We start from the raw sequence: 18993 nt of genomic DNA on the forward strand, positions 1-18993 counted from the left end.
AGGCCCTAAGGATGAATTTTTCTTTTAAAAGTTGTCCTTTTAATTTGCTGCATGAGTACACAAACTTTACGGCTTTACCTGTGATTTAATTTCCATTTCTGGCCTGCATGAAAAGTTTCTGTACACAAATTCTGGCAGCAATATCAGAGAATATTTTGGTTCTAGGCCCTAGTATATAACACGACTTGAAATATCTGCCATACAAATCATAAAAACATGCAAATGAAGCATATGCTTTCTCAAAACAGCACTTTATTTTGATTGCTAGGTGATCACTATTTCTTTATAGTGGTTAAATTTTTTACTGATAATACAATGGATTGTTCTTTAATTTTTAAACCAAGTCACTATTTTTAAGGAGATGGATGAGTAGACGACATTCTTGTTAGTAAAGACAGATTTCACTGTATTTTTCTTTACAAGCCTTCAAACTGAATACAGCAAATGTTTAAAGATTTGTCACACAAAGTAGCAAAATAGCCTTGGATTTTAAGTTTTTTTAATTTTATGTTGCTTATTTTTCATTGTATAAACCAATGTGATAATCCAAACTTTTTGTAATTAAATGATGACAGCCTGAAATAAAAACTGTGTCAAAATGTTTTCAGACTTTCAGACAAGAATTTTAATTCTGAAACAGTTTCCATGATAAGGAAAATACTGACATCATTTAAACAAGTTTCATTTAGTGAGTTTATAAAGCAAAGTAATCTTCTGAAAACAGGCCTAAAATTCTATTCTTAGATTTTAAGATAAGATTATGTAGTATGTTTAATAAAAGGGAGAGTATATTCAGCTTAAGGTGCTGAATCATGCACATTCACAGTCTGATTGAACATGAACAGCTCACCTAAGCCCTTCAAAACATATCTTTTACCTGGATTTTGTTTTCCTGGACTCAAAAATTATGAATCCTAAATTCAATCAATAGTCCAAATCTCAGTATTTAAAAAAAGCAAACAATTTTTATGTATTGTATAAAAATACACTGAACACAAATCTTCAAACTGGAAAACAAAGGAAGAAACCCACTATGAATAGTTAAAATGTGCAGTATCCTGTTTTTTTAATAAATATATATATACATAATATCTTATTCTACAGCTAGCAGTAGACAGCCAATTTCTTAGTTGTGAAAACTGAAAACTGGATATAAAATAGAATCCTTCATATCAGAAACAGCTTTTAGATATTTTTAATAAAGGCACAATGTTTGAACTCTTCAGCCTTTGCTTAGTCATGCTTCATATTTATAATATATATAAAAATTAAATAAATGTCTAAGGTTTAAAGACATTATCATGATTTTACTATATGCTCTGGAGATTTACTACAGTTACTTACAGACCATGGTCGTGGTGTTTCTCAGTGACTTACAGTGTAAGCAGAGTCCAGACACTGACAACAGGTTAATGGACGAAAGATAAACTTTTCAGCAAGACAAAAAATGTTTCAGTTGAACCCAATATTTTTTTAATATGTTAATTCAGTCATTCTCAAAACCCCAATATGCTTCTTTCCCATTTAAACATGGGGCCAGTGATGGTTCTCAACTGGAAGTTTCCAAGTAAAAGGAAAAGAACCACTGAGAAATTCTGAACTTTGATAAGTAGCCACAATCCAAAATTTTAAACCACTGGAAGCACAGACATTAACCAGCTTTCAACAGCTCATCAGAAAGCCACTGTGTAGAAATAAATGATGGCTAAATTATACCTTGTTCAAAAGAATTTATGTTTTTCTCTCTACACATGCCAATATTTAAAAAGAAAATTTGCAGAACAACGACCATCATCTTCACTAAATTTGTGAAAGGTTACATTATAAAGCATAATTGAGGACTTTTTTTTTTTTCCCCTGCAGAGTACTATAGCCATCCAAGGTCAAAAAATAGAGTCTGGTGAAAGGAAACTCATTTTAATTCTTCAGATTAAATCATATCCACAGTAATGTTCAGTTCCATTGGCATGAGCAGTCTATAGGCTCTTGAATGACGTACATAATTTCAGTGCCATTTCCTGAGCAGCGTAGTGGCACAGTCAGGTTACGTGTTCCATTTTCTCGACAACATTTACAGAATCTTAAATGGCTATCAATATTGACATTGAAAATTGTTGCAGATGGGCATTTTCCATCACAAGAAGCCACATTTATCTATGAGCAAAATAAGAACTGAAATTAGACATCTCATATTTTGTTATAAAGATATTACATTTCAAACTTCTTTGTGATTAAAACCCATTTTTACATTTGAAAAAAAGAGAAAATTTTAAGACTCCAGTCTTAAAAATTATTTGATCTCCTAAGATTTATTCATTGTAAGTATAGACACATTTTAAATTTTTTTTTAAATTAAACTTTTTTTGGTTGTTTAATCGTGTATTGTGTCTTAACCTTGAGCAAAATGTTGTGCTGTGGATACCACAATCGAATCCCTAGTTTACAAATCAGTAACTTCAAAACAGCACAGCTAAATTTATGTTCTTTTCATGTTCACTGCTGAAAAGTTAAATTCTTCTAAGCAAAACAAAGGAAAGTCTATCATTCTCCTTGAAGGTTCAAGAGGAAAAGCATATCAGTGCAAAAGCCTCTCCCTTTCTTATTCATACTGCTTGTGACTAAGGGCACGCCAATATTAGCTGTGTTATCACTGTAACAGATATATCCAAAAAGTAGATGCAGTAACAAACCAGCAAGGGCAGAGACTGGCTATGAAATTATTTGTGCTCTAGACTTCAGCAGAGCAAAGCTTTCTCTCACTATTACATTGTGTGAAGTCTTTTTAGCTGATACTCTGACAGAAAAGAAATTGATACTTTTAAATTAAAACTTAAATGGAGTTGATATGCTGGGAAATTGAGAACAGCCATACTAGATCTAGTTCCTTCTGTGATAGTTTTAAATCTGATTTCTTATGCAAGTGAGGAGTATGAAAGATGCTTTGATCCACTCCCTTCCACACAGCCTGTGAACAAATGGGCCATATCCAAAACAAATTGGACCAAAAGGTTACTCTTACAGCTTTCCTGAAATAAGACCTTGTCCTAAGCACTAATAATCTCAGTTATTAATTAATTAAATGTAACCATAGTCAGCCCTATCCCACAGTTTGATAGCATTAATCTGGCCAAAAATCATGTATGCAGTTCCAAACCAACCATAGCAGATATCGCCATTTGATGGACCAAAATCACGCGATTGAAATAGATTGCCAGGGGTTTTGCGGTGGGGGAGCTGGAGAGGAAAGGAAGTGGAGCTAAGGATATGAATAGAGATTTTGAGGACAAGAAAATCTGGAGGTACTTCTGGGTGAAGGGAATCTGGACTGTGGGAAGGGTTGGCAGCCATCAGGGAAATGGGGAACAAGAAGGTACTGGGTAAAGGGGGTTGTAATATGGATGGAGGTGGGATGGGGGTAGGTCTGTTTGGAAGGTGGGTAGAGGGGGAAGGAAAGATAAAGAATCTACAATAGAAAGTCATAAAAAGGAAGGTTTTCATGGAATGACCTGGCCAACATTCTCGTTGCTCTTCTCTGAACCCTCGCTAGTTCTGCAGCAATGTAGAGGGACCATAACTGCAGAGAGCACCCTCAATAGTAATGCACCATAGACTCCTAAGAGACACTAGAATGAGTTCGTTTCCACACCTCATCCTATTCCCTAAGTGTCATAACTCTTAGTTAGCCTTTCTGTCTGCAGGAGAGCATTAAACAGAGGTTTTCACAGAACTGGATGCAAGGGCAAGGTCCTTTTCAGCTAGCTGAAAAACCTATCAGGTTTGACTAAATCTTTCTGTTTAATATTCTTTGCTTTAGTCAATACCATGTTTTTATTTTGTCATATTGCTGTCCCTTAACCTAGGCTGTTGAAGTAACTGTGAAGCTCTCCACAGTCTTCTCTCCTCTTAACTATGGCAAAACCCTGTAATTTCATCTGCATATTTATACTCCCTCATTACCAACGCTTCTTCTAAAACAAAATAAATACACCACACATTCTTACTTCTACTATTAAACTTTGGGCGTGTCGCTGTTGAGCTTCTATCAGGATGGACATTAAACTGCTCAGCTTTAGGTCTGTGATGATATTTTGCCTCTTCCCTTACGACTGTTTAGGTTCTTCAACAGACTCTTACCAGAGGCCTTTTTGAGTTCTTGAGATATTGTGTGGGTTGCTGCTCTTTTAAGTGCGATGTGAGAAGCACATTTGCCTCTCAGACATGTCCTGGTTTTGTAGATGGGGCTACACAAAGCTGAGAAATAAGATGTCTTAAGTAGGCCCATAAATAAATGGGATCATGAATTTATGATATGGAGACATATGCTATGTGGAGGAGAAGATACCCAGAGAGTAAAGGTCTTCAAAGAGGAATGCAGCAGTGTTTCCATCAAATCCTCAGTGGAAGCATTTCTACTCCTCTTTTAGAGTGGGATGCTATTTCATGGTGAAGAGTTCAATGCCTTTGTTAGTTACAAGCAATTCTGCTGTGTACTTTTCATTTGAAGCCAGATGTTTCTCCAGGTAGGAGGGCTCAGTCTTTCAGCCGTAGGAACAGATAATTTTACTCCGTTTACAAGTAGGATAACATTCCTAGGGTCAAAGGTCTGTTTTTGAGAAGATAGCAGCATTTTTTGTTGCTTGTTGATAGCTATAACCCACTTAATACTGGATTTGTTATGCCGTAGGCCCAGCATCAAACACAGGTCTTTTATGCTTACCGGGCTTTGACTTATACAGTCATTTTTCCTTATGGTTGTCCTGATTGTCATTTTCTGGCAAATCCTTTCTTCCTTTTTGCCTGATAAAATACAGAAAATGCATATTGAATCAGTACACTTTTTGTACTGTATTTGCTACTAAAAATGTGAAACTATTACAATAATTTTAATAATTATACTTTGTTTTCAATAATGTACACATTGAAACTATTATTTCCATAATTAAATAATTTTTTAGAAAAAATCTCATTTATTAATAAATACTTCCTGTGCAAAACTATCGATTTTATAGCTGGATTCGTATGAGGCATCAAGTGGCCCATTAAGCTATACAGATTTTATAAATATTAAAATATTAATATGATTTTAAATTGCACATATGGCAAGATAAATATAAGCAATTAGAAAAAAGATGTCTCAAGTAATTTTGAATAGTGTTAGAATTAATTCTATTTTAATCAGAATATTGAATGTAAATAAGATTTTGATTCTGCATTTTAGAAAATTTTCAGAACTTAACATTTGAGAAGGTAAAGCTGTGAGTACAACTTTGATGCTATTTTGAATATTTAGAATATAAATAGAACCATATAATCTCAATATATTTTTGAGAAAGATGTCCTTCAAGGAAGCGTTGAAAGAGAGAGATGCATATATTTGCTAAATATGGTGCAGTTTTTACCACCAGAACTGAAGCATGTAGCACTGAGTCAGCATACGGATCTAGGATTAGGGAAATACTGCATTTTTAAGTACATTCTGGGAGATATTGATAGGAGTTTTTTTCTTTTATTTGGAAAATAAAGCTGTAAAGTGCAAAGCCATTTTTAACATAATAAAAATCATACTAGAATAGTGAAACAATTAAACGTACAATCTTTCATGCTGCACTCCATATCAGACTGTTATTACTATCTGTGTAATGGCAGTTATTTAGATCTCCTATTTCACTACCCATCAAAATCACCTATTAGTTTTGCTACGCGACCATGCTGTACATCCAGCATATCAAATAATAAGCAATATTTAGCAGAGTTTCTCCACCTTCAGCACATGCCTTCATGATTCTGTGTACAGAAAAAGAACATCTTTTCTGTTCCCCAGAAGCTTGTGAGGACTTTCATAAGATAAATGAGCTCTGACTAACCAAGATATTTGGCAACCACAGCTCCAGTGGGTATTTAAAAATTAGGCTGGCTGCAGAGTACAGCTAGATTTTAATCTGCACATTGCAGGATCAAACAAGGTTCTGTTAGTGAACTAGCAGATTGCTGAACGATGGACGCTGTTAGCCTACAGCATCTTGGTTTTCCTTCCTCAGCAACACTTAAGAAAAAGAAGTCCTCTGATATTTCCATCAGAAAGCGCTTGCCAGCATGAATACGTGTAGACAATGCAATCTTTGTACTTCTATAAGTCCTAGAGAGAGATAAATGACATTTCAGCGTAGAAAGTGCTGATGTCCAATGAAAACTCTGCTTGTATACTTTTCTCTCTCCCACCTACAGCTGTCAAGAAGATCTGCATTCAGTATCAGGTGTGCTTTTTTTACTCACTCCTTATTTGAGGCAGGAGTTTCTGTGACTTACCTATGCTTAAAGGCAAAGAATTATGATCATAATGCAACAGCTCTGTAACATTCTGTTATGTCTGGTGTAAAGAGTATTTATTAACGCGTGATTGTAATTGTACGTTCCGCCCTCCCCCCCAACATTTTCATGACTTTGTAAAACATGTTATTTGTGACAAAGAAGAAATACAGCATAAATCCATATCTGCAAAGGTGAGACCAGACAGTAATGCACACTCTTGCTCTATTTTAAGGCAAAAACAATTCAGTCATTAAATTCAGAGCCCTGGGATCAGATTTAGAATCTCTTGGTAACAGTATTCAGCATGAAGATATTTTTTAAAGTAACATTTCTTATGACAACTCCCCTGTACAGTAAGTTCACATATTAAAACCAATTTGAGAAAGGAACAGGAGGAAGAACCATCAGCACCATATACCATAAGTGGATGAAGCTAATTCTAACAGGTGCTGAGCAGTGAACCCTAACGAAGCTTTAGAAAACCACTGATCTGGGAGGGCAACAGGGGATCAGCATCTCTCAGTATCAGGCCCAGTACCATTAACTGCATGGTAACATTTAATGGTGGTGACAGCTATATGTGTATATCAAGCAGTGCTTACACTATTATTAAAAAAAGAAAATACATTATTAAAAATAATACCTGGTTCACAATTAATACTATCAGTAGGCACTACTGGACTAATGGCAAAGGGTAATAGACCCAATCCAGAACCTGGCAGAATCATTAGGAATGTAAGTTTCTCATGAAATAAAAACATTTTTATATAAATGACATTTCATTAATTCTTACACTGCCAACTGCAATTTTTCTTTTAGCAAAAGATGGTGAGCTTTCCTGTTAGTCTTCCAAATTTTGAAACTCTGCAGCTGCTTCAAGTCTCGCTAAAGATGGCCTAAACTTTATTACTCCTCTGGTTAACACAAAACTGGAATGATGCTTCCTTGTAAACCAAACTTTTGCAATGAGTCTCTCTATGGCAAGGTAAGAATTAAATATATGCACTCACTTTGCATGCATTGAATCAAGCTCTTTCAGAAAGATTATTTGTTCCCATTAAAACCCCAAGGTGTTGCAAGCTCTATTTGTAAGTACTCTTTGTAACTGTTTCATCCAGGGCACATGCTTTTAGTTAAAAATAAAACAAAATAAAAATAAAAGTAGCATATCATTGCATGAATTACATCTGGTTTTTTAGCAGCCACCTCAGCAAGTATTTCTGAAGTATAACGATACATTTTCTGAGGCCACAGAATATGGCCAAAATTATAAATCTTCCTGGTCAACAGAAAACCAGTAGCCATTAATTCTTTAGACTAATTTTCTAAATAAAGCCAACCTAATTGGGGGGGGGGGGTGGTGGTGGTGTAGTTAAATGTTTTTCAACATAGTTTATCTCATTAGAGAAAGAATATTGATTAGCAAGATTTTAGCACAATTCTGGTGTGTTACTTTTCTATGCTGATTCTCATTCAAAAAAAAAAGTATTCTGTTGTATTAAAATAGCTTTTATTTTCTATGTTTTGGATACAATAGAACAACAATACTTGCAGTTCACTTTCAAAGCTTTGCATAACTTGGAAACTTGAGTATTGTTCTGTATTTGATAAATATGAATATTTCTCCTTGTATCGCTGAATTATTTACAATACATTGCACTTCTGAATTTTATTTAATAACTGTGCAATATGTGGCTATAAGTCTGTGACTTCCTATTCAACATTATTAAGTAAAGGTTTGTCTAAAAAAATTCCAAAGACTAATTTGCTTATATATTTTAACTATAATGTTCAAAAAAGGTCAAAAAAGAGGGGGGAGGATTTTCTGTGGCATTCAACAAGTTCTTGCTCTACACAATTAGTTTTACACTTGGTAATAAAGCCTTTCCTAGTCAAAACTGCAGAGAAAATCAGTTTGTTCTCAACTGACTTTTAAAATTGCATAAATTATGAAGCCTTTATATAAGCTTGCATCACAATTCATCATGTTTTAAAGTTACACACTCAGAAAATGTGAATGTATTCCCAGATATTAAAAAGTAAATTTTATATAAGGGTTGCTAATGTCAGTATTACTTTAATTTTCCTCATTTGGGATTTAAAAAAAAAAAAAATTATTCCAGTATTTTGGCCCTAGAAAATACATACTAGTGATACAGAATAAATTGGTAAATTTGGAGACGTATTTCAAAACATCATTGAATTAGGAATCAATTTTAGGGGGAAAATCCTTATCTTTTATGGTGAAAATTATATAGGCAATATTTCGGCATCAGCTTAGCAATAAAGAGAATGTTTTCGTTATTTTAATCAAAATAATTTTCATCTTCCACAGGTTATATTTGGAGAGATTTGGTTATACTCCAGAACAATAATGTTAAAAATCACCAAGTCAGCAGCCAAATGAAGCAAGACCTTTTAATAGGAGTAGTTAGGTAACTATACCAATTTTATGTGATTTGGGGGAGGACTGCATGCTTTTTTCTTCTTGATGTCCCAGCAACTGAGGTTAAAAACCAAGCCCTCCAAAACCAAAGCCAAACTAGCACATATTGCAGCCTTCATCACTTACAGGTCTTGCAGCAGCCATCATTATACGTCTGCACAATTCCTCCATTCTAGGAAAGTAAAAAGGAGAATATATCAAGAAAGACTGTGCTCAATGCAAAGGTGAATTATATCTCAAGACATTCCATGCTTTAGCGATGTCCAACTAATACAAAATAGTATCACTGAAATCAAGAGAATTACACAGGTATGTATCAGCTGAAGGTTTGGTTCACAAATTCTTTACAGCCTTTGATATTGAAAATGAACTTACCACTGCTTGTCTGAGCTGATCTAGTCTCCTTTGAATAAGCCACTTAGTTTCGATAAGTATCTTTTTATATCATCCACTACCATCTATTTCCCGACCACTGAGATTTATTAGGATGGTTTAAAAAATTAATGTGTGCAACTTTGCTGATGATGTAAAAGGATTTACACTGATCATATGCCAAGGAGAAAATGAATACCTAATAAGTAGCTTTTTACAACATTAAAAATATACATATATATATATATATACACACACATGCTTTTGAAAGAGAACATTAACTGCAGAATTTCAGAACCGTTGGTGTGCTCAATTCCTTTTCTCAATCATAGTCTTTGTTATTGATTTCTGCTAAAGTTGCTTGTTAGCTAGAAAGTAAAAATGTATGAAAGTGAAGAAAGTGTCCTTTTGAAATTCAAAGAGAGCATGAGAGGGAGAGAGAGACAGAGGCTGTCAGAATCTGTCACAATCAGTGCAAGCGAGAAACATGTGCCCACAATTTTAGTGCATAGCCCAGAACTGCATATCAAGCAGACAACTGACCATAAAGAGCACTCTTACGATAACAACAGACAAAAGACATTTTTAAGCTTCCATCTTTTCATGCTAACATGCATTTTTTATCTCATTACAGAAAAATTACTGAATAAGTTGTTCAAGAACTTCTTAAATGAGCACTTAAACTCAGCCTCATAAATCCATATTCATAAATTATCCTGAGCTGCCTGTCAGAAGAGCTTTCTCCTCGGATAGTGGTTCAAGTCTATGCTCAGCATCTCTGAAAAACAGGTCAGACTGATTCAGGAAGTTAATTTTAGGGCTCCATTCTTTAAAATCTTAACCATTATTACTAAGGAAAGATCCTAATATATGGTGACAGAAAGGTTCCAAGAAAGAAACTTGAGCATAAAGTCAAAGTAGAACAGGCGTTAAATTTAGATAGAATGCCTTCTTCAGGATTGGAAGAAATAAGGACTTTTTTAAACAAATGCAATGGATAAGTAGGACTTGAGCTAAATTTGTGCTAAATTTATAATCTGTAGTCAAGGCAGCAATGGTACTTACCCTCTCTACATGTATATTTATTTTATTATTATTTGTAGCTTATATTAAATATATGGTGTACTGCAAGTGCAAGAATTATGGCAAGTATTATAAAGTTAGAGAAGTCTTAAATTAGAAATGAAATTGTAAACAAATATGTAATGTACGTGAAGCATCCACATTCTTCAAACCAGTTTATATGGGTATGCCAAATTTATATTTTTAGATATATGATGTAGGTAGATACCCTTTCATGTATGATAGATATTTTTTGTTATGTTATACAAAGTTTAGTTTAAGAGATAAAGTTTATATCTACTCTGTCATCTTTCTAAGCTTTGCACAACTTAAGGAATTTTTAATATAGCCCACTTTTATATGTAGCATTTCTGAATTGCGTGGTCCAATTTATTAAGTGTATGTGTACTACGAACTTGGCAAAGTGTTATTCCAAACCAAAGTAAGACATAGTGATTAGAACTTTATGTAGTGGTACGTCAAGCATGATTCCAATTCCACAATATTTTAAAAGCAGTCATCATTAAGACCCAAACAAACTTTCATACTCCTCACAGATATTTTGTTAGTCAAAAGGCAAGAAGGAACATAGAAAACAATGTAAAGGTAGCGAGTAAATTGCTTGCTTTCATGTTTTTACTTACCACTTTTTTAATTTAAAGAAAGTGCATGAGGTATGCATGCACTGTCAACTGTAAGCCAAACTCCACATCAGTTATTGTCACTTACCTCACCCCAAGTACAAACCTTTGTACACTCAGTGTCATTAAAAGGGGGGCAGACAACACTTGATCCCAGTATCATAGCCCCTGCAGCAGTCTTTGCACACTTGTAGTTGGTGCAGTTGGAGCTCCAGGTGCTTCCTTCCTGAATACAGAGAACGAAACCATTGTCAGGAAAGACAAAACGTTTCAGCTTTATCTCCAACCCCAAATGTCTGTAGAAGTGGTGCCCTCACACTGTAGTACCTGCTGGAGTGGAAAGTTTATTGCAGACCACCCACAGGCAGCAAAGGGAAAACCATCCTCCAACTGCCAGTGGCTACTCCTGCCTGGAGCCATGGCTCTACTCTCCAGCATGCTGCCCAGCATGGGTGTCCTAGTGCAGAACGAAAGGGCTCTGTGCCAGAAAAAAAGTTCAATAGTTTCTTTTTCTCCAAAAGCAATGGGAAGCATGAACCAAGTCATGGCCACATCTAAATTTCCTTGCATGTGGATGCTGGAACACACCATCAGGATCCTGACCCCAGTGCTTCAGTTTGCACACCTTCTTTCTGTAGAAACCAGAATGAGGAGAAGAGTGGCCCTGGGAAGAGGAGGACATAGGAGTCCTCATGTGGACTTGGAAGCTCCCAACGCATCCAAATCACAGTATATGACAGACTTACAATTTGCACCCTACCCTGCACTTAGAGTATACGCAGCCTTAAGTAAATGATGACATTCGCATATCTTTGTAGAAAATATTACAACCGATAAAATGAAATAAGGTATTCACCTAGTGTGAAATGACAGGTCTTTAAATCAACACACTTTTTTCCTGTTATATACCATAAATAGTCCATAAGTATGTAACCAGCAGTAAGGAGGTACGAAACATGACTCACGGCATGAGTTAACTAAGAAGTGACTGTCAGACACCTGTTTATCATATTATTATAATTATTTTCTATCTCTGTCTAGAGGCACTTACCTCATACACAATTAGTGTTCCATTCTCAGTATGAAAAGAGCAGGACACGTTTTGACAGGTACCACAACAAGTATGGTGACTGGAGGAAGGAATATATATTTGATGCTGGAAAGAAAGGAAAGCAAAAAGAGAAAAAAACAAGTATTTTTTTGAACATACAGTATATGAGAATTCATTGATTTCTGAAACTAAAAATACCAAGAGAAACAATATACAGATGGATGGATGGATACGTTTACATATGCTGCTAGAAATTGCCTCTCAAAATAATCCTGGGGACACACACTACACATCATCACTGTTAAGTTCTCAAGTTCTTGCTGAGCAAACAGGACTAGCAAAAGTCTTCACTTTGACTTTTATCCTAATTGTGTCACTGTGCTCACAAATTGCATCATTGCTGTATTTTAAGAATACTCACAGCTTCACATTGCTGGGAACAGTTCACCATTGTAAAATGCATGGCGTTGTATCCCGTGTTCTGATCTTTTTCTTGTAAACACTGTACAGTGTAACAAAGGTCTCCATCCAAGTACTGAATCACTGACTGTCCAGGATTCAGTACTGTGACCTCTTGGAAGATGCACACATCATCCTTCTCTAACACCAAAAGAAATAAATGTTACCAGAGGGGAAAAAAAAAAAAAAATCATCAGGCAAATTAACGAAATCACTGTAAAGACAAAAGTAGGGCAAAGTCCTACGCTCTGCAAAAGTATTCTAATTTTTAGACTTGATTGGTTTGTGGTTGTAATTACCAAACAAGGGGGGGAGGAGGTATAATTCAGCTTAAGAAAATGCTACAAAATGCAAAACTACCTAAAACTGATAGTGTTCCTACCATGAAAGTAAAAAAAAATAAACCTATTGTTATTATTTTTAAAGAATTCTAATATTTAACATTGGGCTAAGTACACTATATGAATTATTCTGCACACCACAAAATGTAGCCCTTCTGTCAATTAAACTAGTATGTCTACAATTACCTGTGGGACAGTAATATGCTCAAGCTGTACTATAAATGCGTGCTTTGCTCCCGGAGGCAGTCTAGCCTGGGCTGCAGTCAGGATTGCAGCGTACCTCAAGCACACCCATGCACAGTACAGCTGAAATCTAGTCTACATGGTGTAGCTCCGTGCGGGAAGGAAGCAGAGGTCTGATCTTAAGACTGGGGACCTACCCTCATGCTGGCTGGACAGGTCTGTTACTCTGGTGTGAGATGTTGTCTCATTTGTGCTCGACAGTGGACTAGGAGTAGTCACACCGCTCACACTCAGCTAAGGTTCACAACCTGCTTCCTATCTGCCTCTCACCAGAGAGACCGTCCCTCACTCTGAAAGCATGGTCAGTTTTACGACACTCCTACACCCCACCAGAACAGACACAAAATGGATGGGTTAGCAGACAAAGCATCATATTCAGAAAAGAGGGCATAATTGCATAACTAGGTAGGCACCATAAAATCAAAATAAAAGAGCGTTTACATTTGAGAAGGTTATTATGGTCCTACTTCTGCTTCCTTTGCATGCCCTTTTTACCAAAAATCTAAAACAAACCAGCTAGGAATACGAAAAAGTTACCACAAATGTAGTGAGTGCATCCACAAGCGCTGGAAACACTATCTATTTTTTTAACTTCTCCCTGAGTACAAAAAGATAAAAAAGTTTGCAGAGTCATACACAATTACATATAGTGCTAAACAGACAATTTTTCTCTAAAAATGTAAAATACTACTTTCATCACTTCTACCCCTGCTTTCATAAAAGAGAAAAATTGCAATGTACTCAAAAAGTAGCACATTCAGTTATTCAATGTGTTTATCTCTTTAAACAGGAGCAAAGCACTTCATTTTCTCTAGGAACGCATATGAATAGCAGAGTCGCTAAACAGCAATTTTTTCTGAGATACAAAGTTATTTCAATAATAAAAATATTAGCAAAAGACTGCCTTCTCTGTATTTTCTTCTAAAAGACAGGTGAAAGCTATTCAAATTTGCAACTCCTGTTTAGACTTTACATCATGCAGTCTTCACATAAGGGGAAGACAAGGACAAGCTACAGACATTTGATAGGGAAAATATCCTGTCACTATGGTAATAATGGGAGTTTGAACATTCACTCATAATGATTTTCCAGATCCAGATCCTGTTACAAGAAAGTATGTGAGGAGCAAAATATTTATGACTCCTCATATCAGCTAAATTCAATAATGTTAAATTATTTTAATCAAAAGCATAAATGATTAACAAAATAACACATTTCTCCAGATGATACATATGATCATAAAGCTCATTCCTCATTAATTATTAAAAACGGTTGGGAATTATTTACATGGAAAACCTTCCCAGCATATTGTTTCGAGTCAACATTGAACAGAGTAATATTACAGTTGCTTTTCTTCTTTGACATCTTAAAACACACAAAGTGATATTTCCCCAAGGAGTAGTTGACAACACTGTGCAGACGCTTGATGGAGTTACATGCTTGGGCTGGAGATTGGGAGGCAGTCCCAGCCTGTCCCTGTTCAGCCTCATCACCCTTTACAACTAATTGAAACAAGGAATGGAAAGGGAGGAGTAAGAGGGCTGAACATCATTAATAAAAATATCTAAAGGACAGTGCTTACCAATTTACAGGTCAGCATAGTGGCGTTTTCACAGCTACATTCTGAGAAGAGAGCAAGAAAACGGTATTAGTCAGTTAGCTAACCGTTAGCTTTTGTTAACAGCAGTGACGAAGGAATAAAGCAATAATTACCACAGTGCCATTCTGGACAACACTGCCCAGGTGTTTTTTCCTTCACAAGTGTCATGTCATCTGTGCAATTCATAGGAGGCTCAGGACAAAGATTTTCATCACAAACTAAATGGGGGGAAAAGACATGTATGAGAATTTACTCAAATTTTGTTTAATTTTCCAGCTTATATTTCTCTTGATAAACTATTATAAAAATAATGACATTTTTAATGCATTTTTATTGTGTTTCTTAAGCATCTGAATTATATTTGGAACTGAAAAATAAACAAAGATTTTCAAAAGTGTTTTTAGTTGCCTTATAACATGTTTAAATTCTCAGAAAACATCACACAGGAATCATTTAATATTCTTGCTACTTCAGAGTCACTCAAGCTGATAACTAGTACCAAAGACAACTAAAATCACAGCTTTTGGAAAACATGTTGTTTTTTCTCTTGGCTACAAATGTGCTGTAAAGCGCATTTCTGTAAGACAACAGGGAGCAAATGCCCTCCTGGGATGAATCCAATAAGAAAATACCTGCCTGTCTTATCGGAGGTGGCTTACTGGGACTCTGAAAGAAGACCACGTACTAAGATCTAACATCTACCTGCCAGAATTTGGCAAAAACAGTGCCAAATGCCTTTGTGGAAACTTTCACCTGGGTGCAAGTGCTAGGAAAAGGAAAGGACCAAAACATGGAACCACCTGAAGTAAAAATGACTAAGCTCCAAACTTACTGGAAGACAATTTAATTAATTGAAATTACCCAAAGACCGCAACAGGACAAGAGTTAATCTAAATTAAGCAGTTACACTTGTAGACGTTACTTAAGAACATACAGCACAGCTTCTGTGTTTTAAGAGGCTACCAAAGAGACTACATTACACTGCAAATATTTTTCTTACGGCTCCTCATTTTTTGAATAGTAGTCAGCCCAGCAGTACTTGAAACCCCTGGCCTAATCCTTCCCCTAAAAGCCAAAAGTGCAAAGAAGCTGCCTAAACACTAATGAATGGTACAACAGGGGAACAAGATGGAAGCTGTTTTATTATAGGTATTTTAAAATGTAAACAATTGTCTATTTATATTCCAAGGATGGGATTCAGTTCCACATTAAGGTATCGGTATTTAGATCACCCTGAAAGTAGCTATATGCTGTCTGGTGAACTAAATAACCTCTCCAGACTCCATTGAGTTAGACCACCACTGAATATAACAAGAACTTTGAACCCATCTCAAGTGCAGACACCCTCATTTAGATCTCCTAATCTCTATCTGAAGCCCATCCTAAGTGCTGAATCAAAAAAATCTTCACACACACACACACTGTCTGTCATTTTTACTAAATTTGGTAACATATTGAACTGCCAGCATACTCACCGCAGTAGTAATGAGGACAACAGTAATGTATGGTATTAAGGTCTACAGTGAGAATTTCCCCTTCATTACACAAGGGAACAGGCTCAATGCAGGATTCACAAACTAAATTAAAAAGAATTAGACATTTATAAAGTTTTAAACACTCAATAGTTAGCACATGTGAATTCTATTTAATAGACTATATAACAAGTCATCTAATGTTTGTTACTTGGATAACAGCTTTTATGGATTGACATTGAAATATAAAAACATAACAAAGTTCAAGTATGATGTTCAAAATGATGTTGGAAATAAAAGATCCCAAACCCCAAGACTAATTCATGCTCCAGTCAGCCTGGCCTGTGTGAAGTCTCACTGACCTCTCCAAGAATTCCTGGCTTAAGTTATTAGGTTTAGAACTATAGACTGCTTTTGTAAATACTTAACTATTCCTTAGTTACCCATAAAAATATTAGAGGCTTCTTACCGCAGAGATAAGAGAAACAACAAGGATCTTCCTGTTTTGCTTCAACAATAAATTGATCTTCTCTGCAGTCCAGCTGGGAAGCATTGAAACAAACTGAAGGATCACATTCTGTAGGATGTGAAATAAACAGCATTTTTAAAAGAGTCACAGAAACAATACTGAAAAGATAAAGAAAAGATATTCTTCATCTACTAAGTAAAGCAAAATACCCCAAATTGACTGTAAATCAAAAGTGACACAAAACACAAACAAAAAAATATTGGAGAGTGTGGAAAAAAATACATCATTGCCTGGTGCTATTTACAATGTCCCATTCTGCTAACAATCAAACCAACTTGTAAGGCAAATTTTCTTACAACACATAATACAAGTGTGGAAAATGGCCTAGTAGCTGTGTTTCTGTATTTCCCTTACCACATCGGTACTGTGGACAGCAGGACAGGGGGTGGTAGCCTACCACTAATTTTTCATTGGGTTTGCATGTTGGAATAATGGCATCGCACAATGACATGTTACATTCTGTGGGATAAAAAACAATCAATTTTGACATATTTGAACAGATACAAGTGCAAGTCCTATAGCTCAAGATATTTATACCATCTAGGATAGAGATCCACAAACTAAGAGCAGCCCAAGTCAGCTTAAAGCGCACTCCATACCATCATGTAGACCTCTGAGCTCAACCCAGGGCTGGTATAGCTCCATTCATGTGGCACTGTGCAAGCACAGTTATATCCCTCTTAAAGCAGGTATTTACTTGCTCTGCTTCCTACACATGAAACCAGCTAAAATGTCCCAGTGAAAATATTCCCTAAACAAATTGACAATACGGTGTTGGTTACAGGTATCTGAACTGATCCGGCTGGACCATTTGTTCTCGTTTTCCTTGAAGATGTTATGAAGACATAAGTGTCTTTTGCTTGACATTTTAGGATCAATACATTTATTCTTTTTTTAACAACCATGGCTGGACAGAATATTAGTATTCAGTGATCAGCTCACAGAATACTGCTTCTGGGAAACAGCAGTAGGTCAGAGGATACTGCTCTTGACACAAAAGCACTAATAAGAATAGCAAACAGGCTCTGATGACAGCCCCGATTACCAAGGTATTTTTATCATCGAGTATTTATCAATTTCTTTTGACATTCCACCCAAGAGCTTAAAAATTCATTTTTAAGAGAAGTTTTGTTTCACTAGTGGACTTCTAAGAAAAAAAAATATTTCAGTGAGTCAGTTCTTACAAAGAAAAGCAGCCTGCTTTGCTGGCCCAACCAGCCACAAGTACCTAAAAATCACTTCTGAAAAATGTTACCTTGAACCCTGTCTAAAGATTGTCATCTGCCAGTGAGGGTCAAGCACTTACCTTATACTTCTCTTACTGAAAACAGGTGTGGTACATACCACAAACTTTCTTTGGACAGCAAGCTTTCTCTTCGATGACATGTATGATAACTTCCCCTTCCCTTTCACAGACTGGTGGAGGATCCTCGTTGCATTCAGGTTCTACAGCAACAATGCTTCCATTTTCTAAACAGTTGTACATGCAACAGCCTCTCATGGACCCATTCCAAATCTCCCCAGCAGAGCGGGGTTGTCCTTTGTTATCTGTACATGCTGAGACAAAAAACATCATATCCCTTCAACAAGTGGAGAGTGCAGATTTCCTGCAAGCAACTATGAATTGCATAAAATTATTGCATAAAATAAGAGTGCTGTGGAGCATTATGATCAAGGAATCCAAGAAAAGATGATGACCTTAAAACCCCAAATGAACAAATGCTTCGCTATGGTTGAAAATAAATACTGAGTGCAAGGGAGAGAACCTGCACATGCTACTCCAGGAAAGAAAGCCTGGGAGCTACGGAAGAAAGACCATCATTTTTCCCCAACAGAAGTACATCAGCACTGGGTCTTGAATCCAAGTGAGCTGAAAGCACAGACCGCTGTAGCTTGAGATACAGCGAGGCTCTGTTGAAGGGAGCTGTACCAGATTCACGCTTACTGAGGACTGACACAGAACTTAAACATCACTTACACTGAGCTGCAGTTAATATTAGCATATCTGCAAAATCACTCTGTCCTGCTGCACTTACTACATTTTTCTTCTGGTATACAGAGGTCAGAGTCTGTTCTATGCAGAATAGTGCCGTTTTTACACACACAGTCTTCCCTTAAATAGGAACAGGGAGAATCTTCATAGAACCATTTATTCAAGCAGGTCTTGGCTTCACAGGGTTGCACACAAGGCTGGTATTCCTTGCCCTCAGGACAACTCAATGCTACAAGTCATAAAAATAGGATGTTGAGTGCTATTATTCTTCCAGCATTTAATTGGATAAACAGTAAGAACAAATGTATCATAGAAAGCATGCATTTATATTTTTATCAGTACTTCAGGTAAGCAACTCATTCAATCAAGATTAAAACTGATTCATGACACCTTGACTAAAACAATACATGTTAAGAACTTGCACCCTGATTTACTAATGCTGTGGTAGAATGAGGTGGCACTTACAATAACAATA

At 36.1% G+C, this 18993-nt stretch overlaps 1 protein-coding gene across 1 annotated transcript in view; it reads right to left on the reverse strand.

Annotated features, from left to right (window-relative positions):
* Positions 1–256: 256 nt before the first annotated feature.
* OTOGL (otogelin like) overlaps positions 257–18993 on the reverse strand; it is a 97497-nt gene continuing 78760 nt past the window's right edge. The window contains exons 44-58 of the mRNA XM_075057983.1: positions 18562–18747; positions 17870–18082; positions 16880–16984; positions 16466–16573; positions 16000–16101; positions 14638–14742; positions 14507–14547; positions 13462–13522; positions 12303–12481; positions 11882–11986; positions 10937–11056; positions 8882–8927; positions 6953–7024; positions 4718–4797; positions 257–2154 (exon numbers count right to left, since the gene is read on the reverse strand). Coding sequence (XP_074914084.1) covers positions 1954–2154; positions 4718–4797; positions 6953–7024; positions 8882–8927; positions 10937–11056; positions 11882–11986; positions 12303–12481; positions 13462–13522; positions 14507–14547; positions 14638–14742; positions 16000–16101; positions 16466–16573; positions 16880–16984; positions 17870–18082; positions 18562–18747 — 1724 coding nt within the window. The 3' untranslated portion in view covers positions 257–1953. The remainder of the gene's footprint in view (positions 2155–4717; positions 4798–6952; positions 7025–8881; positions 8928–10936; positions 11057–11881; positions 11987–12302; positions 12482–13461; positions 13523–14506; positions 14548–14637; positions 14743–15999; positions 16102–16465; positions 16574–16879; positions 16985–17869; positions 18083–18561; positions 18748–18993) is intronic.

Source organism: Buteo buteo, chromosome 26 (assembly GCF_964188355.1).
Source record: "Buteo buteo chromosome 26, bButBut1.hap1.1, whole genome shotgun sequence".
NCBI classification, from domain to species: domain Eukaryota; kingdom Metazoa; phylum Chordata; class Aves; order Accipitriformes; family Accipitridae; genus Buteo; species Buteo buteo.